Source organism: Odontomachus brunneus, unplaced genomic scaffold, assembly GCF_010583005.1.
Source record: "Odontomachus brunneus isolate Ranch 3 - 2012 unplaced genomic scaffold, Obru_v1 Obru_scaffold_014, whole genome shotgun sequence".
Lineage (NCBI taxonomy): Eukaryota > Metazoa > Arthropoda > Insecta > Hymenoptera > Formicidae > Odontomachus > Odontomachus brunneus.
Genome location: NW_022639464.1, coordinates 928,486 through 952,073, shown reverse-complemented (window position 1 = coordinate 952,073; position 23,588 = coordinate 928,486). Strand labels below are relative to the sequence as shown.

The 23,588-nt window shown below is 34.3% G+C and overlaps 2 protein-coding genes and 1 long non-coding RNA gene across 10 annotated transcripts; 1 reads left to right on the top strand and 2 right to left on the bottom strand.

The window, feature by feature from the left end:
• Positions 1-724: 724 nt before the first annotated feature.
• LOC116841253 lies at positions 725-2,647 on the bottom strand. Its single transcript, XR_004377522.1, has 3 exons — positions 2,573-2,647; positions 1,998-2,432; positions 725-1,899 (listed from the first exon to the last, which is right to left on the bottom strand). It is a non-coding gene; the product is annotated as an uncharacterized LOC116841253 (long non-coding RNA).
• Positions 2,648-3,333: 686 nt separating this feature from the next.
• LOC116841252 (short coiled-coil protein B) lies at positions 3,334-6,764 on the top strand. The gene is made up of 4 exons (XM_032808976.1): positions 3,334-4,211; positions 4,708-4,827; positions 5,132-5,218; positions 5,309-6,764. The coding sequence occupies exons 1-4, from the start codon at positions 4,139-4,141 to the stop codon at positions 5,449-5,451; spliced, it is 423 nt and encodes a 140-aa protein (XP_032664867.1). The 5' UTR covers positions 3,334-4,138; the 3' UTR covers positions 5,452-6,764.
• On the bottom strand, positions 6,106-16,684 carry LOC116841250 (fibroblast growth factor 1-like). 8 transcript variants are annotated; one of them, XM_032808974.1, is made up of 5 exons: positions 16,569-16,684; positions 14,011-14,256; positions 10,405-10,592; positions 9,305-9,408; positions 6,106-7,201 (listed from the first exon to the last, which is right to left on the bottom strand). In XM_032808974.1, the coding sequence occupies exons 2-5, from the start codon at positions 14,232-14,234 to the stop codon at positions 7,013-7,015; spliced, it is 705 nt and encodes a 234-aa protein (XP_032664865.1). In that variant the 5' UTR covers positions 14,235-14,256; positions 16,569-16,684; the 3' UTR covers positions 6,106-7,012. The 8 variants fall into 8 exon arrangements, with proteins under 8 accessions (XP_032664865.1, XP_032664863.1, XP_032664864.1 ...); XM_032808972.1 differs by having other exon boundaries at positions 14,011-14,438; positions 16,569-16,671; XM_032808973.1 differs by having other exon boundaries at positions 16,304-16,610.
• Positions 16,685-23,588: the final 6,904 nt, after the last annotated feature.

The window sequence follows — 23,588 nt, the reverse complement described above, 5'->3', positions numbered from 1 at the left end:
ATATATATATATATATATATATATATATATATATATATATATATATATATATATATATATATATTAAAAATTCGTTATATTTCTAATAAAATTTACAATGTATTCTTGCACTATAAATCATAGTAAAATTGAAAAGAATTTATAATATTCAAGAACAACAGAAAAAACTAATATTCTGTCTATGAATGATTCATATAATTAAATATGATAATATTCATATTTAAAAACTTCAAAACAATAAGAATATAATAAAATACATGTCCATGACTTTTACCTTATATCATCCTCCTTTGCCTACTGTTATTTATTTTCTTATATTTCCTTATTTAAATAGAATAAACAATTATCCTTACATTTTTATTATTTTAAAGTTTTTAAATATAAATATTTACATTTTTAACATAAGAAGAATATATATATATATATATATATATATATATTTATTTATTTATTTATTTATTTATATTGAATATGTACATATATTCTACATTCAAACATCTATATTTAAAGACTAAAATAGTAAGAATGTTCAAAATTAGGTACTATAAATTGATGCTTTTATCTTATATCACTCTTTAAAGTACAGTCAGTGTATTCTTCACTAAAATGCTATACTTATAATTGGTTCAGTTATATAAGTATAGTATAAGTTATAAATATAGCTTTGCAATCAATAAAATATACAGCTATTATTGATGCAGTTTACTAGCACAGACAGTGTCATTACATGCAATGTGTATAGAAATTAATTCAATTATCATAAATATAGAAAGCTAGGTCTGGCACAGCAAATAATGTATTTATGTACTAATAATTTGGTAATGAAATCTTACTTCCACTGGTCAATGAGATATAAGCGAATCGATAGATAAGGCGAAGTAAAGTAGAATGTTTCCATTGAAAATCAATAAGTATTCACTGTTCATTGGTGAAAATTCCTTTCGCTGATTCAATCAGAAAGATTTACTGATTGAAGAATTACACTTTAAGAATTTATTGATTCAATCAGAAACGTCTTTACTGATTTATTTTAAAAGACCACCATGAAGAAGATCATGAAAGTATATTTCTTTTAACTTTGAACTTTTATTTTGTGTGTGTGTGTGTTTCTTATATATTTGCTTTCCGTTATTTTTCACTATGCATTTCCATAAATAAAAGAGCGAACACTATTATATATTTTATTTCATTTAAATCGCGAAAGTATATTCTCTTTACTATAAACGTCTATTTTTCATGTATGTTCCTCATTTCTCTTTGCTATGCATTTTCGTGAATAAAAAAGAACGATCGCCATTATATATTTTACGTAGAACACGGATTTCAGCACCAGGCGTAACGTAACTCATATCTAGAGACTAGGCGACGAAATAATTCCAGAACGTGTGCGAAATTGACAGTCATAAATCAGGCAATGGGAACGCCTCTAAATGATGCTATAAAAATGGAATAAGCTGATCTTTTTCAGATGCCTTTCAATCTTTTATATAGTTTACTCGAGCACATCATTTCACATACGTTCTAATTACGTTCACTTCATTACGTTCTAAGTATAATATATAATCAGATACAATGTATAATCAATGTATGATATTATAATCAAAAGTTAATGGTACTCACACTCCAAAATACTACGGGATCCGGTATCTATACAATACGCTTTCATGCTTCGTGATTTCACTCTTTACACGAACACCAAGCCAGTGAATTCGGTAAACACCAACTAGCAACAACATAACATCAACGCTACAATTTCCTCGACAACGTAAATGCAATATAATACGAGTATTATGTGACAATTATATTGTAACTGTTAATTGGGAATTATAACATTCATATAATGTTGCTGTTTGTTGGTGTTCACTTGGAAGGAACGCCGCCGAGAGCAACGCTAAACACCTGAATAAAGAATCATATTATGATATAGAATCTATTAATGAGGAGATAATGGAAGCGCACTGACGCTACGTAGTGTTTCAGCTATCTGATGTACATACCTGAGAGATCGTGCAGTATTAATTTTGCGATCCATCGTCAAAAATATCCTCAGCGATGCAAATTCCTGCCAGTCCGTCTCGGCCTTTCACAAAAGTGATAGAGCACGAAAGCGGGAATTAAAGCAATAAGTCAAGCGGCCAATCGCAATCAAGCATTACGAAATTTTGAAATTCTCAGTTGTGATTGGTCGATTCGCTTGTGCCTCTTAAAGTTTGTTACTCGTCGCGTCTTAGGTCGATATTACACGTATCGTACGGCAAGCTTGACGGACGTTCTAATTGGCTGTTGGATAGAGAATTTTTGGGGTATCTGAAGGAAAAATCAGGGATCTTAGAAGAATTCTATCCGACAATCAATATGTCCGATAATACTCGTCGTACGACGCATGTAATATTAGCCTTAAACACGAACTGCCTTCTGCTTTCCAAGTGGAACTGTAATGCAGAATCACTGTTGGAGGTTATATTGCTTGTGTTATCGGTGACGGGTTATAGCTGCATTAGCAACTACTGATAAACCGACACTCCGAATACTCAGATAATTATTCTAATTAATATAATACATCGAACTGTACTTTTGTATAACTGTACTTTTGCGAGACACCGAAACATTTCGTACACGTTGCTTTGTTAAATCAGAGAGAAGCCTGAGAGCGGCCACGCCATATGTTTTGGGCGACACCGATTTTCCCGCTGGTGCGATGCGCCATCTGCACCCATTTTTCAGGTGGAACTACGTTCTCTACGCCCATTTTCAGACGATGCCGGTAAAGCAGCGATTTGGTGCGTGTCTATTCTACACCCATTTCCTGGCGATTCGTGTCCGTGCTAAGCGCATAATTGCGTGGTTAAGAACATAGACCATTGCGTACAAACTTATATTCCATTTAACATGCACATGATCTTTTCTCTTTACGCACTGTCATAAATTTATTTACGTATATATGCGTACGAAATATCATATGTACGTGTATATGCGAGAACCTGACCGCGAAAAGCACGACCACTTCCATGCTCTACATAACGCAACGATATTAATCGCATTATTATGTACGCATATACACGTAAATAAATTTATGACAATACGTAAAGAGAAAAGATTATGTACATGTTGAATGGAATATAAGTTTGTACGCAATGGTCCATGTTCTTAATCACGTAATTATGCGCTTAGCACGGACACGAATCACCAAGAAATGGGCGTAGAATAGACACACACCGAATCGCTGCTTTACCGGCATCGTCTGAAAATGGGTATAGGGAACGTAGTTCCACCTGAAAAATGGGTGCAGATGGCGCATCGCACCAGTGTGAAAATCGGTGTCGCCCAAAACATATGGCGTGGCCGCTCTCAGGTTTCTCTCTAGTTAAACATACTGTCAGTCACCGATGATCGGTCATGTCGTAGTTCTTCAATTGTCCAAGTCTATCACGCTCGTTTGATGTACACTTCGGTGAATATTTTTAATAATTTGTCATCGGTTGCTTGCAATTATCGCATCTTATGCAATGTATTGTTTACAAAGCATCACATCTTACGTTGACCTTTTGCTCTCAACTGCACTTTCGTGCACTTTCCACGTCCAAAACGATGCAAAAGGTCTGCAAAGTGTAGATAGGTTCTGAGTGAAAAAGAGGAAGAGAGGGAAAGAGGAAGGGAGAAAGAATATAACGGAGCAAATATAGAAAGGAACAAAAGAAGCGTGAAAACTTGGTCTAAAAATAACGAACTCTCTTTCACCTTACGTGATATCATCAACAAACGCTCGTGAGGATGACGCTCGGGTAAAATCTAGGTTATCGGAACTCTCGCGAAAGTGTATGCACGACTTGGCGCGTTTCCGCCGTCCGGTCATTTCGATACACCGTGCAGTTCTGCACGATGCAGGTGGTTATGACAGATCGACGTCCCGCAAAGTGCAAAAGGAGCAGAACGCGTAATGACACAGAGAGTTCAACCAGTTTTTAGATTCGATTGATTCGCCGTACATACGCGATAATCAAGCAGGCCCGACGGCGCCGCGAAGGAAATATCGCGAGTCTCGATTGGTTGTGTCGGGGATCGATAAAGTCAAGTCTATCGTTGCGCGCAGGTTTGCGTCGCGTGCGACTTCGCTGCTACGTGCCTGACCGCCGTCGAAATGTCAGCGACGATGACAGCTAAACTTCAGGATGACATGAATAGTATACCACTGGCCGACGACGATCCCCAAGGTAGGAATTTTCGAATTGTGCATTCAGCTATGTTCCCTAGCGACTGCTCCTTGCTACCCGCACTAATTAATGAATCATAACCTACTTTACGCATCAGTCAAGCCCTTATCATGAGTCTCATTTACTGTTTCGCTGGCGTTTTATTTTGCGCTTGTGCGATTATTATTTTCATTTACCTCTTTCAAAATCCTATTTACTAATATCAGCATCAAACTGAGTTTAAAGTGTGCACTCTATATTTAATATTGCACATACAATGTGACGTGCATTCTGCTTGTTTCTGAAACTTTCTTTAATGCAACGTGAGGAATGAGAGGCGCCAATCAAATCTTTGCTTGACTTCTTTCTCAGATTACTATGCTCAGGAAACCTCTTTATTAATATCTTTTCATGTTCCTTACATACTGCGCGTTACATATTTGGACTTCCTTATGCCTTTGCTATTTTTCTTGTGTAATAACATCGGCTAGGGTTATTTCTTGTACATTCTTGACAGTGATAATACCAGAAGAGGAAATTTTGGATAATGCCTCACATATATCAGATGCATTAGGCAGAGGACGTAGTATGGATTCTATTCCATCAACGTTTACTAATGGAAGCTGTAGTCCAAACAGTAAGTGACACTATCAATATTGTTAATTGATCCTATGATATCAGATGCATGGCTTTTATATTTTACACTTTTCAAACTTTGAATAGAAGCAGAATGATATTAATTTCACTTGTTTGTAAATTGAAGAGAATAATATTAGGTAAGCAATATTTTGATTTCTATCTCTAAATTTTTTCTAATCATTTTATATATTCAATTAGAAGGTTTTTTACTTTGTAATAATTTTTCTATATTTTGGCAAATGTATGGAAGTTATAGTTTTTAAGAATCAAGATAATATATAAAAAATATTCTCTAATTACAGGTCTAGATCCAGACATTAGTCCAGATGAGCAAGAGGAAAAAGCTAGACTGATTGCACAGGTCCTTGAGTTACAAAATACTTTAGATGGTATGTGTAGATTTAAAGAAATAGTTAACACATTAGAAAAGGAAGATATTGTTGACAATGCTATAAAGTGTGAATATGTGTTTTGTTTAGACCTGTCACAGAGAGTGGACAGTGTAAAGGAGGAGAATCTCAAACTAAGGAGCGAGAATCAGGTTCTGAGCCAGTACATTGAGAACTTAATGTCAGCATCCAGCGTGTTTCAGTCGACAAGTCCTAACACCAAGAAGAAGTGAAGTACTGAAACAATTAAACAACTTAGAGAAATTGTAAACAAGCTACAGTGATCTTAAAATAATTGTGATTGTTTCGACTATTTTGGAAAGTGCGCGCGCATTTGATTACAAGATCTTAGCGAAAGGCACCGCGGCATTTTTAAAAATATCATTCGATATGTTATGCTTAATTCGCTTTGGTTAGCTTGTACATAATTCTTATGAGGGAGGAGAAATGTCTCTCATAAAACAATTTACCTTTTCTCAATCGAATAATCAAAAAATATGCTTTTTCTTATAATTAAGACTATTTATAATGCATTCACTGTGATTGTGACTTGAAAACACGCTTGGAATTCTTATTATTACGCATTTCCAACGAGATGGGTTTTATATTTTTACAGTTTTTACAAAATATGAATACTTAGCAAATTTTTAAAAAAAAAAACGTTATAATTATTATATATACAACGTATGAATCAGCTCGATTAATTTTTCTCATCAGGATTAAGCTGATTCTTATGAAACTAATGCATAATAATATTGATAATGTATTTGTTATTGCTCTCTCTCCCGTCTGTGAAAAGTAATGTAATTTATTCACTTCAAACATTTTTTATGTTAAGTAGTGTGTGATGTCAAGTAAGAGAGGGAGTGTAACAGAATTTCTTTAAGTAATTTCATAATTCTTTATTATTTATTTAACATATGTCGGTAACTTTAATTACTTAATTTGCAATCGTATATGGATGAATCATTTGATTCATCTGGATCCATTGATTCTTTGCATTTATACGAAAATCTATAGAAATCTGTCCGAAATGCACACTTCATGTTCACATTGCAATGCTAAATATTGAAACACTTGAAGTCATATTTCTCACACGTTGGAGAGAGTGTTCTCTTTTTTCATAGAAAACTCTTGCTTGAAAATTTCGACGTATTTATATATATGTACGCATTGTATGTAGATGTACAAAAGAGATGATGTATAATTATATACAATTACAATATGCTATATAATTATATATAATAATATATTATGACAAATTGATATTCGCGTGTATGCTACAAGCAAGATGGCCAGTTTTCGCTGTTTACGACGGAACGATTTTCAAGTTACATAAATTACGAGTTATGCAATCATCTTGCTTGTCAGCGTATTGATTCGACGATTGATATATGTTAACAAATATATATTTACCGCAAAATGAGAGAAACTGCGACTTGCGATAGAGTTTCAGTTTGAGGGCACAAGCAGAATGCACAATCCCAAATTATCCCATTGTTGAGTGACAACACAGTGTTATAATAAACATTATATTCTATTGGAACGTGTTACTGATCGGTCATTTCTCGTGATTTCTCGTCTGAATAAGTTCTTTATTCCTTATCCTTTAGTCGTCATCATTTCTTCCCTCATAGAACTCTCATTCATCACTGTCTCGTACTGAACTTCTTTCCGGGAACTTTGACGAATCACGTAACGATCGGAATACGAACGATCATTTTCATCAAAGCTAAAAAGCATATCTCGTGAGGCATGCCCGGGCACGTTCTTGAACTTTCCTCGTTTGATCGATTAATCCTCTTGAATAGCTGAGAATTGTATCGCCTTTTGTCCCCAGGACGTTTTCGGCCCCGGCTTCGCACGTCCGTTCTTTTTTATCCCTATCCACCAGCCATAGTGCACGTATTTACGTGATCGAAACGCGTCGTAGGCGCCGATGCTCCACTGCTCCCATTCGGTATTGTCGTTGTTCATATTCACCTGAAATCGAAATTAGTCGTGCAAGATTTATGTAATAGGCCTCAACGACTTCCGTCAAATTACAATTTGTGAAAGAAATTTTATCCAATTTATACCGATTTTTATTTCTATCGTTGAAAATTAGGTAGAATTAGACTCGGCAAAATTGTCGTGAGAAACGGTTTGCGTGAAGTCGAGGAAAATTTACAGTACCACGCACATAGAGAGAATATTATAGTTCTTTTTCATATAAATTGTTTTCAAGTTTATTATGCTTTTAGTAGTCCAGGAAAATAGTCTGTCAGTAAAGTCTATCTTGCTATAGTAAATTTCGTTAGAAACATAACATATTTCGTCAAAAACAGCAAATGTTTCAGTAAGTGATATATATTTCAGTTCTCAAAATATAAGTAGCACATAAAAAATTAAAGAATAGTCAATTATTGCAGAATGTCAATCTACTTCTCAGTTACAAAATCCTATAATAATTTTTATTATAAAATCTCCGTGCAAAATTTCACAGGGCGCTATAAAATAAAATTACCGATGCCTAGATACTAATAACATTGGTATCTAACATTTTTGTCATGTTTTGATCTTTAACAAATATCTAACAAGTAAACCTTCCTAAAAGGTACACTTCAATTTCTTCCTAATTTAACATAAATGTAGAAATACAAAAAATATTTAGGTCAAATTTTTCATTTTGGCCCATTTTGAATTTCGTGGGCAGTTTATAGCTTTTTAATGTTCTTCTTCCTATCATCAACAAGTGCAACACAACTACATAAGAAATAAAATTGAATATAAGATATAGGCGTTTTTGGTTTGCTGATTATGAATATGAGGTCAAATATGTTAAATTTGCACAAATAATAAAATGTTTAAACAAAACAAGTAAAAAGTTGAAAAAAATTATTTATACAAATAATTTTTCGGTTTGGCCGAGATTCGAATTTTTGACTAATTTAGCACAGATTTGAAATATTTCGGTTGGAATCTCGACTAAGGAAATTTAGAATAGTTCGTGTCTCAGCTATTCCAATTTTGTTAAAATTTTAATTACAATTGCCGGATTTCTCTCGGTTTGACCGAGATTCGAATCATTTTTGACTAATTTAGCATAGATTTAAAATATTTAGCAATCTCGGCTAAAGAAATTTAGAATGGTTCGTTTCTCAGCTATGCCGAATTATTTAATTATATCTTGTACTATATCTGCTACATTTGTACCAAATTAGAAAGAAATTGGAGTGTAACCTTTGTGTAGGTTTATAAGCTTGCAATACAAAGAAAAAATATAAATATCTCTATATTGAATATATATGAATATTTATTATATTGAAAGTTCAATATTCGTAAATTTCGTTATTCGAAATTTTTAATACCAAAACAATAAGAATGTCTAGAGTTAGGTACCAGCTTTATTAGTGTCCAGATGAAAATGACCCAATGAGACGGTAATTTTTCGATAAATTACACAGTTTAGAATACTCGGTAAAATAGTAATTAAAACAAAATTACAGATATAAAAGAAGTTTTAAATAAAACTCATAAAAGTAGCCTCTACAACTAGAGGGAAAATTAAAAACTTTTTTTTATTAGAGTTTTTACAAAAAAACATATGACATGTGTATCATCTTATATTTTTTATAGGGAGAACAGAAAAAAACGGAAACACATTTAACATTACATTAGAAATTATAAATTACTTTGTTTAATTATATAATATTGCAATTCCAATAGAAAGAGTAACATTATCTCTTTCCAACTGAACATCTCCTACACCTTAGTATTATTTAATTATCTCTTTGAACTTCCAAATAATATCTTTTTGAACTTCCAAAATTGCCGATAAATTACAATTTTACCGTAGTATCAGTAATTTTTTTAATTTGACGGTAATTTTCCATCTCTAGTATTCAGGCATTGATATTTTTACCTTACACACAAAATTTTGCATACGCCGATAATATTGTACGATAATATTGTTGATTTATGTCTCATATTTCTCAATTGTAAGAGCTTTTTTATATAATCGTAAGTTAAGAAAATTTGTCAAAGGACAATGTTTCGTCTTCTCCTATTCTAACGGCTAACGTAATACTTTTTTGTGCGTCTTACCTCTCCGTATAATCGGCCTTTCTTATTGAATGCTAAATACAGCCTTGTTTCGACACTTTGTATTTTGATAATGCCAAAAGATACGGATATCACATGAAGTAAAACTGCAAAATAAAAGCTCCTTTAATAACGGTAATATATGATACTAATAAAAATAATGATAATGATGATAATTACAATATCAATAAAAATATAATTGTCCCATATATTCTAGATGATCAAGTGATCTTCGGAATGACAACTTATTTTTGGTAAACTGAAAGAAAAAGAGTATATTATAAAAAATATAAATTTAAAAATATTAAATATTTAAATATAAGATATTTAAAAAATAGTAAATATTTATTTAGTTAGTAATTTTTTCTTTTATCCAAATAGAATAAATAAATAAATATATATATATATATATATATATATATTTATTTATTTATTTATTTATTTATTTATTCTATTTGGATAAAAGAAAAAATTATTAACTAAATAAAACTAAGTAAAACATTTACTATTTTTTAAATATCTTTTCCTTTCAGTATAGCTAAAATAAGTTATCAATCAAAGGATCACTTGATCATCTAGAATATATGGGATAATTATATTTTATTGATATTGTAATTATCATCATTATCACTATTTTTATTAGCTTAGCTTTCATGAAAAGCTAATGTTTTCTTCAGATTTTACGTTTAAAGTATTCTATTATTTGAAAAATATTTTATAATAGTTTAGCAAACATGTTATTAGCATCCACCGAAAAAAATTCACTGTTTTTTGGATATTTCTTTCTTTCAATGTACCTTCAGAGTGAGTAACCAAAATTATTAATGTCTTCCTTGATTTTTCAACCTTTGGGAGTGTTAAAAAAATGCTCAAAAATAATTGAAACTTTCTTTACTCTTCTACTTGAGAACCACGTAGTTTTTTCATGAAAAATAAATTGCCAAGTATTTCATTTTTTATGATTTTTAAATAGAAATACTTCGAAGAGCGAGCACTTAGAATAGCTCGGACATAAATGACCCTGGTTGTCACTCAGACGATTAATTTCAGAATAGCCCAATTGTTCTGATGAATATTTTGTAGAAGTAGGAGGGAGGTAATACCGTGCGACTCATTGTTGCCATATAATCCACGCACTCGTCCCGACGGTGTTATTGCCAGATGATACCCGGTCCGACAATACAGTTTTATTGCGCGGCAATTGTAGGCGGGATTTTTCGCCGGCTGCCGAGGATCCCATATCACGTACGGCGAATATTTGCGCGATTTGGCGTCGACGTTACGCGGCGTCCTGTAATTGCAATTGGATAGCTCATAAGTTACCTACGTGAGTGTCATACAGTTATATAAGAAGAGAAAGAGAGAGAAAAAGAGAGAGAAAGGATCTGTTTGTTTCTATTGTACAATAAAAATGAGATTAATACGTAGATAGAAAATATAACCACAATACACAAGTCCCTATAATAACATTTATATAAGTCTGATCTTTTCTGAAGAATATCCAACTATAATCCAAAATATTGCAATATATTTGCGGCGCGTCTGTGTTATATTTTCTTTTTTAAATATTGTTCGAACTTTTAAGCGTAATGTATTTCTGAAGCGGTTGGTTATTAGGGTTACGTTTTTCCCGCAGCCATGAGGGGTGTTCATGCCGTTATAGACGCTAGAAAATATATAGGTCGGCCGGTTTTCCAGGTCAGCAAGCCCCGTGAATGAAGCGCACCGCGAGAGCGCCGTACCGTAGGCGCTCTCGCGCGCACTTCGTTAATTTTAAACCGATTCTCTGGGAGAGGAAACGAAATGTCAATAGGCTTTGTGCGAGAGTTACGCGAACGGCTTGGCCGCCGTGCAGAAAGTGCACGTTAACGCGGTTAATTTTACATGGCTTCGTGTACAAGGCATGCTCGATGGCCTCCTGCAGACAACATTTACATCCGTTGCGTGAAGGTGTAAACGCGTGAAGTAGTAAGTAAACATACAATACGTCCGAACGGAATTACGCGTCATTAATCGTGTCGATCTGTAATTCGTATTTAAAATGTGGGTGTTTTTTTTCTTTAAAAAGGAAAAACTCATCACTTCACGCAGAAAAATATCATTCTATTGCCAAGGAAAGCTATTACTCGGTTTACTTTCCTTCTTTTGGATAATGATTATCTTCAACAAAGAATATTTTGCTGATGATAGTCTCAAAATATACTCATCATGAATTTTAGAAAATCTCATTGTATACTCAAAAGAAGGAGATAATTTTTTTTAAGAATATTATAAAACTTTATTGGAAAAAAGTTGATTCAACTCTATGTAATAAGAAAACCGAATTTTTAATTTGATATTCTTGATTGAAATGCTAAACTTGCACCAGCATTTAGAATGCATTTTAAATAAATTTGATGTTTATGATGAACTTGTAATAGATTTACATATGAATTTTTAAAAAAATTTTGAATGCAATGCATGTATTTTTCTGCGCGATTTGAACTCTCTCGTGTTCAGTTATTCAACCTGATTCATTAACGTTTGCCTTGATTAACCCGAAATGAATTAAAAGTATCTTCCCATAAAAATATATTTATCACAAAGATACTACTCCAACCACTCTCGTATTTTTCAAGAGGCCTCACTGAGAAAGAAAAACATTATCCCTTCCGTTGAGGTATATTCTTAGCATCAACTTACTTTGTTCCCGCTGCGGTAATTGTACGCAGTTTTACAAGGTAACTTTAAAGCTGCCTAACACGAGCGCGTCTAAGTAGATGATGAACGAACGTGTGAATCCTCTTCGAGTGTTATATCGCATAACTATCGTTTATCAATTAAATTTTCGTGTAACAGCCTATCCCGAAACATTTTCCTCGTAAAGATACAAAATTTTTGTCCTTGGTGGAAACAACGTGATAAAAGTGGCTCCTCTTTATTTCCGGGACAGAACTCTCGAATATTTCTGTCGAACGGTGCAAATTGCATCTCGGCGAATCCGTCGGAGCGTCAATCATAATTTTGTGTAACGCGTCACGTAGCAGGGAAACGTTGCGCAGTTCGCGAGAAATTATGGCCGCGACGCCGCACCATGCGTACGGCACCGCGCTCGTTTACTACCGTTATTAACACAAACTACACCTAGTGCATCTGCTGACCCTGCGGCGATATGGAGCAGAAAGTTAATCGAGTCAAGTGATCAATGAATGTACATTAGAACGTGTGTTGGAGGACAACTAGGTAGACAAATGCGTCCCCCAAGTATCTAGTGACGATCGAGCATTTTACCTTGTTCCAGTAATTATGCTAATTTGTCCATTTGCGCAAATTACACATTTCACCGGAAGATTCGTAGGGCTAGGGAACGCGAGCGAAAAGCGTCCATGTTAAATACCGTCGTTTCCCTCTGCGAGGCGCAGCCAGCAATTTTGTCTATTTCACATTCAGCTGTTCCTTCATTTTAAGGAGGTTTTAAAGCAAAATTAATTCATTAAGAATTCATCGAAACGTGCACAGAAAAATTTCAGTGACTATATGGAGACCAGACAAAAAATTCGCTGATGGAAAATAATATCTTTGTTACTGTGACCGAAAACGTTCGTCGAAAACATTCAGCTGCATTAAAACTCCGTCGAGATAACTGACAGTAATTGACTGATGAGTGGAAACTTCCTACAGGAATATTCCTGTTCAATTTTTCATCTGGTCCCAAGTAACAAAAAACCCAGTTATATTAACAGAGTTGTTTTTCCGTGAATATATAAATTGAGATATTATCTAACTCCTCGTGCAATTAGAAGAAGATTGATCATTCGAAATCTTGGAGTTGGTATGCTATTTTTAATTTCTATTTTTATTTCCTGCAATCTTGCTAAAATTAGGATTTTAATGAAACACTACTACGATATTGAAGACTAATATACCGATGGTGGAAAGTTCGTAATTTATATATCGAGTAATACTCAAGATGCATATATATAAACACATATTTAAACACTTATATATACGGCGAAAACATTTTTTAATTGTGTTGAAATCAATCCAAAATACTTGTGTTAAATTTTTAACATGCCTGTGTATTAATTTAATGTATTGTCGTTGTGTTATATTCATTCTTCTGCATTAAATTCATATTCACCATTTCTCAGTATTAAAGTAACACAACTTGCATGTAACATGTGCATTCTTGATGACACATTTTATATGTAAAGTATTTACACACACACACACACACACACACATACAGATAAGTTATGTTATTTTTTAACATATTCGCCTTATGTAATACAAAAATTAGAATTGATAAATTGGGACACGTGAAATGTGTTAACAAAAATCTAACAAAAAATTTTGTACAGTGCATCTCTTTCTATTATCTGTGCATCTCTACTAAATAAACTGATGCACAAATAAAACGTTAGTAAGAAAAATAAAAAATAATATTTTTCATATTTGTAATATCGTATATGTATATCTGTCTCAACTTTGCCTCATATTGACATTTATTACGTAAATAACGAAATAAATGTATAGGAAACGTAATTTCGTTCGATGAATAGTAAGTTTATGAGTGATCTCCTTGATGCGCGTCACTCAAAATGAGTCTTGCAACCTCCTTAATTGCATTCGCGAAACGCGTTCAAAAGACAGCGCTAATTGCGTGGTTTGGCGTGACGCCTCAATCAACCTTTTGAGTTTGTAATTTAATCATGAGTCCAGATATGTACCCGTTCTCGTCGAAGGTGAGGGTCGTGGTGGGTGGCCTTCTGGTTTCCCTCTTCTTCCGATTGTCACGAGCGATCCCCTTGCCGTTTTCCGTCGTCGCTTCGTTGTCCTCGTGAAGAGACAGATCCGTGTCGTAGCTGTCGTCGCTGCAGCTATCGTCGATATCGCTGCACTCCTCGTCGCACGTCGGCGCTTCCAGATTCTCGTGAATCCAGCGCAGACTCATTTTCGGTGGCTATTACTCGGCACTACGTAAATTCACGGGCCCGTATACATACTGCGCGTTTAGCGTTAAATGCGGCCACCTGATTCGCTAACGCGGAAACTACGTCCGATATTGTCTCGCGGAAATCATGCAGTCGCTTTTGCAACCAGTTACAGAATGTGAATGTGGATCGAACGTATTTTGTGCGTTGTTAGTTCACATCAACTGGAAAAAGCAACATATATTATTTAACGATTACTCGCGCGCGAAACAGAGTCTTTATGAATTCTTAGCTTTAGAATTATCAAATGATTTGGAGAGGACCATGTTTGTTATATTTTGGAAAATAGTGAAATACTCATTGGTTATCTAACATGTTAAAATTTACACATTTATAAAATTATATGTTCAATGAAATAGCTTTTTATTGCTTTTTTAGTTCATAAAGTATAGCTATTTTTAGAGTTTTCCTGTTTGACGTTTGTCTACGCACACACGGTGATACGAGCCGTTTTACAGTAAGCGGAATTTTCCTCTCAAACCGTGTGCAAGAATAATATTTTTTATTACCATTTTGCTCCGTAAGATTTCACAAAGCAACTCCATTATGCGTTGTTTAAACTTGACATGAATCTTTAGTGAAGCAGCATTATTCTAACGCGTTTCTCGAGAGAATGTGTGGGAGGGGAGCTGCGTGAAATCTCTTTCTATCCAAATGTCGGAAAGCACCCGCGCGTGTGAGACACTTTTTATTCGGAGCAGGAACGAACACTATACTGTTCGGAATTAACGGTGGTCTCGCTCTACTAGTGGCCGTGTGCACTGACTGTGTAGATAATTCGAGACGAACTCACGCACCAATGACGTTAGTTGTAAACTAATTCAATAAGAGCGAAAGCACTTCGCGAATTGAGATTCGCGCGAGCGGATTCGACGGGCGTATTGTTCGCGATACATGCTTACTGCAATTATCGCTCCCTTAAAGTGAACCAGTAAAAATGATCTTCTGATTGAATCGTTTTTGAGAATGTTTCACCGATAATCGGTGAATATTCATTGACTCGTAGTGGAAACACTCCCACTTTAATGCTCCACCCTTGTATCTCGCTGATTGTAACCAGTAAATTTCGCTACAGAATCTGTAGTACGCAAATACGTTAGACAGCCGAGTCGAAATTTTGATCCTACTTTCAGCCTTATTATTCAATTCCATTTAACATTTATTTTAATACTCTGAAATCTAGTTCTTTTGATTTTATTTAACCTACCTAAGTCGAAATTTTGATCCTACTTTCAGCCTTATTATTCAATTCCATTTAACATTTATTTTAATACTCTGAAATCTAGTTCTTTTGATTTTATTTAACCTACCTAAGTCGAAATTTTGATCCTACTTTCAGCCTTATTATTCAATTCCATTTAACATTTATTTTAATACTCTGAAATCTAGTTCTTTTGATTTTACTTAACCTACCTAAGTCGAAATTTTGATTCTACTTTTAGCCTCACTATTCTATTCAACACTTATTTTAATATTCTGAAGCCTATAACACATTTTATAATGAAACTGAAAAAACTGAAAAAGAAAATTTTGAGCATCATCAGAGTCAAAATAGAAGTAAATTGTATCATTAAAATTAAATCTACTCTGCTAACTTAATTTTTATTGCGTTTTAGATTCAAAGTTTAACGTAGAACCAAAATTTCGACTCGGTATCCTGTGCCAATTCCAAGTTTCTGCGTTTGTGACGACGAAACTAATAGCTTACGTGCGATTTGCGTGCAATGACACTGTCTTTGTTTGCAAACTGCATCAAAAATAGGAACAGTCGCTACTGTTAACTGATTCTTTCAACGAGATTTTACTGATCGCAGTGCCGTGCTTATAACCGAACCACCGGTTATGAGCATGACATTTCGGCGAAGAGTACACTGATTGCACTTTAGGGAGCACGAATCCAAGTCTTCCTCGACGAAACACATCGATAGCAGCATGCGCACTAATTATTTCTATCAGCCGTTACATCAGCCGTTACCATTTTTGCGAGAAGCACTGACAACACACACCGTTACTTCGCATTACTTCGCACCTTCTTTATGCGCTGCAATGTGCGGGGTACAGAGTTCCTTCCAAAATTAAACGGCAATTAAAATTGAAGGACGGAGAGACCGTTTCGCGAATTTTTTTCGCACAATCGTTACGAATGGACGACGAGCGAATCTTTCCTCGACCGTATGACACTTTTCCTTCCCTTTCCTTTTTCTTAAATAAACTCGACCTGAGAAAAACTGACCTCTGTCGCGCACATCAGAATCCAGCAGGCTTAATAGCCGTGTACAGGCGCACACACCTACCTGGGTGTTCCACGTTTATCACGCGACTGAGCCTGGTTCTCCCGTGCCTCGTCGAATAATAGCAGACATGACGCCGGCCTACTGACAGTCACCGGCGTCAGCGTCGGCGGTCTGCGATTCCTGGTGAAGCGAATTAAAAATGGAGCACGCCTCCGGCCGTTCCAAGCGCATGCACGCGCGTCTTTTTTAAGATCCTCTCGGGGAGCCGATCATTAATCATTGGGTGTCTCGGAAGGTGTGCTGTTTCGGTAGTCTTCATTAGACCCTTCACCCTCGAACCGTAAATACTATGTTGTTCAAGGCGACTTAACCATGAACGAAATAATCGTTAAGTCGATCAAGATATTTTTCCTTGGTTTTTTTCTATTTTCGCGACTTAGGACTGAAATAGAATTCAAATTCTTGTCGTAAATTCAAGGAAATATTTAGTATTTTCGTGTGAAAAAAAAGAGAAAGAACAGATGCGTGGATTTGCCATTGATTTATTTAGTGTATTTGGAAGATCTCATTTTAAGACACGACGTTCACTAAATGAGTAATCGTTTTAATCGAACTCGTCTGGAATAACGAGCAAAACAGATTCGCGTTTACAAACTTGTACGCAGAATAAAATACCATACAGAACTGCAGCGTTCTATTTTACCAGCAGCGTTTTAGCGTAACATTGCTCTTTTGTATGTTAAAAATATACTGTAGTTAAATCGGTGATACTCGCGCGTAAAAATATCGATATTGTCCCTTTTGGATCATTATAAATTCGTACCATGTTACTAACTATAAACTTTGTCCTAAGTTTTCTGTTAACGTATACAGATGGCGAAGTAAGTATAGTCGTAAATCTATAGATAACAGAAGCTGCCTGTTCTTTAGGGCATTAAACTTTAGGGAATTTTAAGTAGATCTATAATAAATATCTGATATATATGCTTCAGCAGTATTTCAGAGCATATTATTTTCAGAATTTTTATCGTTAGTCATCATAAAAAGAAACTGATATAAAATTTTATGAATTTTAATATATTTATCTTGCCTGCCTTTCTTTGTTTACTCACTATGTGTTGTTATTTAGCTTTTGTTTTAGTTTACAAAGCATGCAGAATTTCGCGGCATTAGATTTATAATGAGATTTCGACAGAATAAATCTTTAAATGAGAGGATATTTCTATAATGAGGATATATATTCTCTTAAAGTGAATCAGTAAAAATGTCTCTGATTGAATTAATAAAAGAACTGTTCTACTGATGAAAGATATCAGTAAGTAATCAGTTCAAAAATCAGTATTCAATGTTTCAAACAATCTCACTTCACTATTCTTACATCTCACTTTGACTTTGACCAGCGAAAGTAAGATTTTACCGCAAAATTTATAATACACAAATTCGTAATACGTTATAACGTTATAATAACTTGTTGTATTTATTATAATAAAATTCACAGCTTCCATTCGTTTTCATTACATGCAATGACACTGTCTGTGTTCACCAAGTACAACAATAATATAAATAATCGCCACTACATATGTATTGACTGATCCTTTCAGAAAGATTTTACCGATTATAATGTTATATTTATTCTGAGAGAAGTTGTCCAATAAAAAATAACAAATGGATTTTTTTGATCAAATTCCGATTAATTTTTATATCCGATTAGGAAATTTAATCGAATACTTCCGATCATAATGGCATTTCATCAGATAAACTGGTCAAAAAATTATGAACCAATATTTCTCATTGGATATTTCCTGGATCGGATACAAAAATTCACCGGTATTTTAATTGAAAATATTCGTTTGTTAATTTTTTTATCGGATAATTTCTGTCAGTATATAACTGAGCTATTAGCTATAACATTTCAGAGAGTAAAAAATTTTTTACAATATAATTATTATATTTTTTAATATATATCTCTTCTCAATATAATTTGGTGAAATACGAGATTACAGCGAAACATGAACTAAATTCTCACTTAATAATACTAATTAAATCGATTTAACAGGACTTGAAAGAAATGAATTAAACAAAGGAAAATTCTTCTCGAGCCATATTCCTTGCGTTTATCTGTTTCCTAGACGGTTGTCTACGATAATTCTATTATCGACATTCAAATCGTAATAATCGCGCGGAAAACTTTATCGTCGTGAGTTCGCGAAACAAAAAGCACCACGACGAATCTCGTCTCGCGATCTTGTCGCCGATGGTCACGCTGGCTATAATCGACGATAAGGTCGTCGTCCCTCTGGCTTCACCGTTTCCCTTTCGCGATTATACCTGCAGGAAGTTATGGCTATCGATCGAACGCGGCACTTCGATACACTATTCGTACAACTAATAAAACGCACCGAGCTCCGCGCCGTGCAGCTTACCGTGCTATTGAATCGCAGCGGAGACGCAATAAGCCGCACGTAGCATTAACCCTTTGTGGCGCAATTTTCGCGGCGCGACCGTGAAGTGGCGAGGGATCAGCTTTAATAGACTCGCGGACCGCGCAATTTTTGCCGTACACCCGTATGGGAGACGGCGGGTAATACTTCCGCAGATCTGCATACGTCAAGGATAGCAGCTGCAATAGTTATACAAAGCGATGTGATTCAAGAAGTTGCACGAACGTTTTCGTTCAATTTGCGCCATCACTCTCTAATGAGCATCGTATATGCGTCAAGATAATTTCACTTTTTTACACTGAGAGAGATTATCCTATAAGAAATTAACAAACGGATATTTCCAGATTTTACAAACGGATTTTCAAAAGACCGATTAATTTTTATATCCGATCAATATATCCGATTAAATTTAATCGGATACTCCCAATCACAATGGCATTTCGTCAGATAAACCGATCAAAAAATTATGAACCGATATTTTTCATCGAATGTTTCTTGACCGAATACAAAAATTCAGCGGTATTTTGATCGGAAATATTCGTTTGTTCATTTTTTATCGAATAATTTCTCTGAATGTATTACATGATATCTACTTTAGTATAAATATTTTTTTATTTCTATTTTTCTCTCACATAGTGAATGAATCGATAGAAGTTCACAGACGTTGAAACCAAGAATGATCAAGAAAAGCACAAATATAACGCATCCTCTTTGTAAATTATTATCGATTATTATATCATAATGTGAAGGATTAATCGTTGAAATGTTGTATCGAGCGGCGTCCACAAAGAGAGCAACTCCATGACAGTGTCTATCATTACCATACTGTCGATGGATAGCTCTCTTCATAGCGAGCGCTTCATTCTTCTGCCTCATTCGTTCTGCATTTCCTTCCCTGTTCGACGATCAACGAGTGTAACAGCGTGTTAAATATACTATCTATAACAAAACAAAACCTTAGTTAAATGATTAAACGCATATATTCTCATATGTTAAAATTCCCAACACTCATCAATCTGCGTACAGAACACTGCAGTTTTTATTGTTATTTTCGTAAATATCGAAGAATACAAGCGACTTGAAAGCACAATCATAAAATATTTAGACGTCATTTCTTAATAACGTAAAGTCGATCTTTCCTCGGCAATGTCAATCAATTGAGAAATTAAAAGTCTATTAACGTGAAATCCGCCTGCGACTAATAAAAACTTGTTAATTATTCGCGGATTATTTGAGACGACGAAAGACCTCAAATCATTGCTTGCGCGTATAATAATATAATAAAGCTATTAATAGGAAGGTAAGCGTTACTATGTTTCGTTTCCAATAATCGTAATTAAAGTACACATCATTGCTTTCGCTACCTTGTTGCATATCGCATTAGTAACGTGTCCTTTCGAAATACAGCAACATGACTAACCAATAATTCGTAATGTATCAATGTACGCTCAATCTGCTCAATGTGTGCTATACTTACAAATAAACCTACCCAAAAGATACATTCCGATTTCTTTCTAATTTGGCATAAATGTAGAAGTACAAAAGATATTTAGATCATATTTTTTTCATTTTGGCCCACTTTGAGGTTCACAGGCAGTTTATAGCTTTTTAATGTTCTCACTCCTATCATCAACAAAAATGTATAAGAAATAAAATTGAATACAAGATATAGTTAAATAATTTTAACGAAATCGGCATAGCTGAGGCATGAATCATTCTAAATTTCTTTAGCCGAGATTCCAACCGAAATATTTCAAATCTGTGTTAAATTAGTCAAAAATAGTTCGAATCTTAGCCAAACCGATAAATTATTTGTATAAATAATTTTTTCAATTTTTTACATGTTTTGTTTAAACATTTTATTATTTATACAAATAATTTTACACATTTGACCTCATATTCATAATCAGCAAACCAAAAATGCTTATATCTTTATGCTTATGTATTCAATTTTATTTCTTATGCATTTTCGTTGCACTTGTTGATGATAGAAGTAAGGATATTAAAAAGTTATAAACTGCCCGTGAAACCCAAAATGAAAAAATATAACCTAAATATTTTTTGTACTTCTATATTTGTGCCAAATTAGAAAGAAATCGAAGTGTAACTTTTGGGTAAGTTTACTTGTTAGTTACGCTCCATGGAAAATCATTCTCTTCAGGAATATTATGCGCAAATGCACAAAGGAACTGTCTTGGAAGAAAGAGATCTGTTTACCAGGTCCAATAAATTTTGCGCGCGATAACCGTTATCGCTCTAAAGTCATTATACACAATCCGCCGCGTTATACCGCGGTGTTATAACATGGGAGTCACTGGGGAACTTCATCATCGGAATATTAACTCGCTGGTATGGTCGCGTGGATATTTACCCGCAGTTCACATTTGCGGATTATTCATTTGCTAAACGAATATGAGAGATGACGATTGAACGTTCATCGTCTACGATAAGCGCGCGTTTTCCCATTTAACAATATAATTTCGAACTTACATTATCTCAGTAGTAACAACCCGAGTCAAAATTTTAGCCCTACTTTCGACTCTCTTAACACCTTCGAACTTCTTAATACCTGTATATTCTGAAGGATATATAAATATAATAATTTATATTGATATAAATATAAATATAAATTTAATATACATAGAGACAAATCCTGCTCAGTATCCCTAAATAGTAGAAAATGTACAAAATATCACTTGTTAGTTCCGAAAAAGACTTTGAAATGCAGCAAAGCTAGTGGATTAAATAGAACCAAAAAAAAGCTGATATAGGCTCTAAAGTTCAGTAGAAGGCGTTAAATAGAATATTGAGGTAGAAAGTAGGATCAAAATTTCGATTCAGGTATAATCTACTTGTTGAGAAGAACCCGAGTCGAAACTTCAGCCTTACACACCACACACACACACACACACTTTCGACTTTATAATATCTATATATTCTGAAAGATCAATGTAAGTTTAATATGGAGACTAAAATCCTATTTAGTGCCTCTAAATAACATACAAAAGAAAACATACAAAATATCATTTGTAGGTTCTGAAAAGAATCTCGCAGTAGCAAAGTGGATTAAATAAAATCAGAAAAGGCTAATATAAGCTTCAGAGACTTAAGGAGGCGGATTAAATGGAACATTGAGGTCATAAGTAGAATCCAAACTTCGATTCGAGTATGGTCTACCTGTTGATGATAACTCGAGTCGAAATTTCAGTCCTACTTTCGACTTGAACTTTCCAATATTTCTCTATATATTTAATATATATAAAAAAACTAAACTAATCTTACGCAGTGCCTCTAACTAGCAGAAACTACACAAAATGCCATTTATAAGTTCTAAGAAAAATTCGCGACAAAGTTAGTGGGTTAAATATTATCAAGAAAAGTTAATATGCAGACAAAGTAGATGTTAAATGAAATATTGAGATCAAAAATAGAAATAATGGTTCAGAAAGCTTCTATATACTTACTTTCTAGAAATAAAATGTTTTCAAGCCTCACTTTCTTAGCTTTCAGTCTTCGAATCTGAATTTTCAGGTTTCTTCTTCCAGTTCTAATTGCTGCTGTTGTTTCGTCTACTAACCATTGAATAATTTTCTTGCTACTCTCGCGCGTTTGATTTTTCACATTGCTGCTTTATTTTCGTTGATATTTTAAAATGTACGCACACGACTGCAATACGAATGACTGTCGTTTTCACTCGCGTAGCTCAGTGGTACCGTTTTGTTTGCGACTAATGTCAGTGATTTGCTACCAGCATAACTGATCCACGATCTCGACTCACGGAAGAAGGCAGCCCCCGCGGCGCAAAAGTTGCGGCTGCTCGAACTTAGCGGCACGTCTCGTTATCGGGAAGGTGTGAGCAGCCTCTTCCTCTTTAGCGCCGCCACCTGATTGCACCGCAAACATAACCGCTCCGCTACCAGCTCGTGCCACGACTCGTTAACACTTCCCTTTGGCTTCTCAACAACGCCGCAAAGCACGAAAAACCATAGGTGCGCGTCTCGGTGTCCTTTAAAATTAATCAAAATATTCAATTTCTTTTCATGTTTTCCTAGAGTCAATAAAAATTCATACATAAAAACCATAAGCTGTAAAATACAAAACACTGAGAGAAATTATCTGGTAAAAAATTCGCAAACAGATATTTCCGATTAAAATGCCGTTGAATTTTTATATCCGATTTGATTAAATTTAATCGAATATTTCCGATCATAATAACATTTCATCAGATAAACCGATCAAAAAATTATGAACCGATATTTCTCATCGGATATTTCCTGATCGGATATAAAAATTTATCAGTATTTTGATAGAAAATATTCGCTTATTAATTTCTTATCAAATAATTTTTCTCATTGTAGTTAATGATTTAAGATTATTTCTCAGCATTGCAAGTTTGTTGAATTTAAAGATTCACATTTTAACAAAAGATATCTATATATCAGAAAATTTTCAGTGTGCTTCGATTATTCTGAATCCATATTGCTTCCATGGTCGTTCTGATCTTTCATATCGCGGTAATTTGATAATCCGCGTAAGCCGCTCGTTAAAGATTCAAGTAGAATATCAGGAAAATAACACGATACGAGATCTTGCGAGAGATACCATTTTTAAACGAGATATATTATTTTTACGCTCTCAA

Bases quoted from the DNA above. Each gene is read 5' to 3' on its own strand.
- LOC116841250 (XM_032808974.1), bottom strand. From the start codon at position 14,234: ATGAGTCTGCGCTGGATTCACGAGAATCTGGAAGCGCCGACGTGCGAC. The intron at 9,409-10,404 runs GTATTACCTCCC...TTTATTTTGCAG, and splicing joins TGGCAACAATGAGTCGCACG to TTTTACTTCATGTGATATCC. The intron at 7,202-9,304 runs GTAAGACGCACA...TTTCGATTTCAG, and splicing joins AAGGCCGATTATACGGAGAG to GTGAATATGAACAACGACAA.
- LOC116841252 (XM_032808976.1), top strand. From the start codon at position 4,139: ATGTCAGCGACGATGACAGCTAAACTTCAGGATGACATGAATAGTATA. The intron at 4,212-4,707 runs GTAGGAATTTTC...CATTCTTGACAG, and splicing joins GGCCGACGACGATCCCCAAG to TGATAATACCAGAAGAGGAA. The intron at 5,219-5,308 runs GTATGTGTAGAT...TGTTTTGTTTAG, and splicing joins GTTACAAAATACTTTAGATG to ACCTGTCACAGAGAGTGGAC.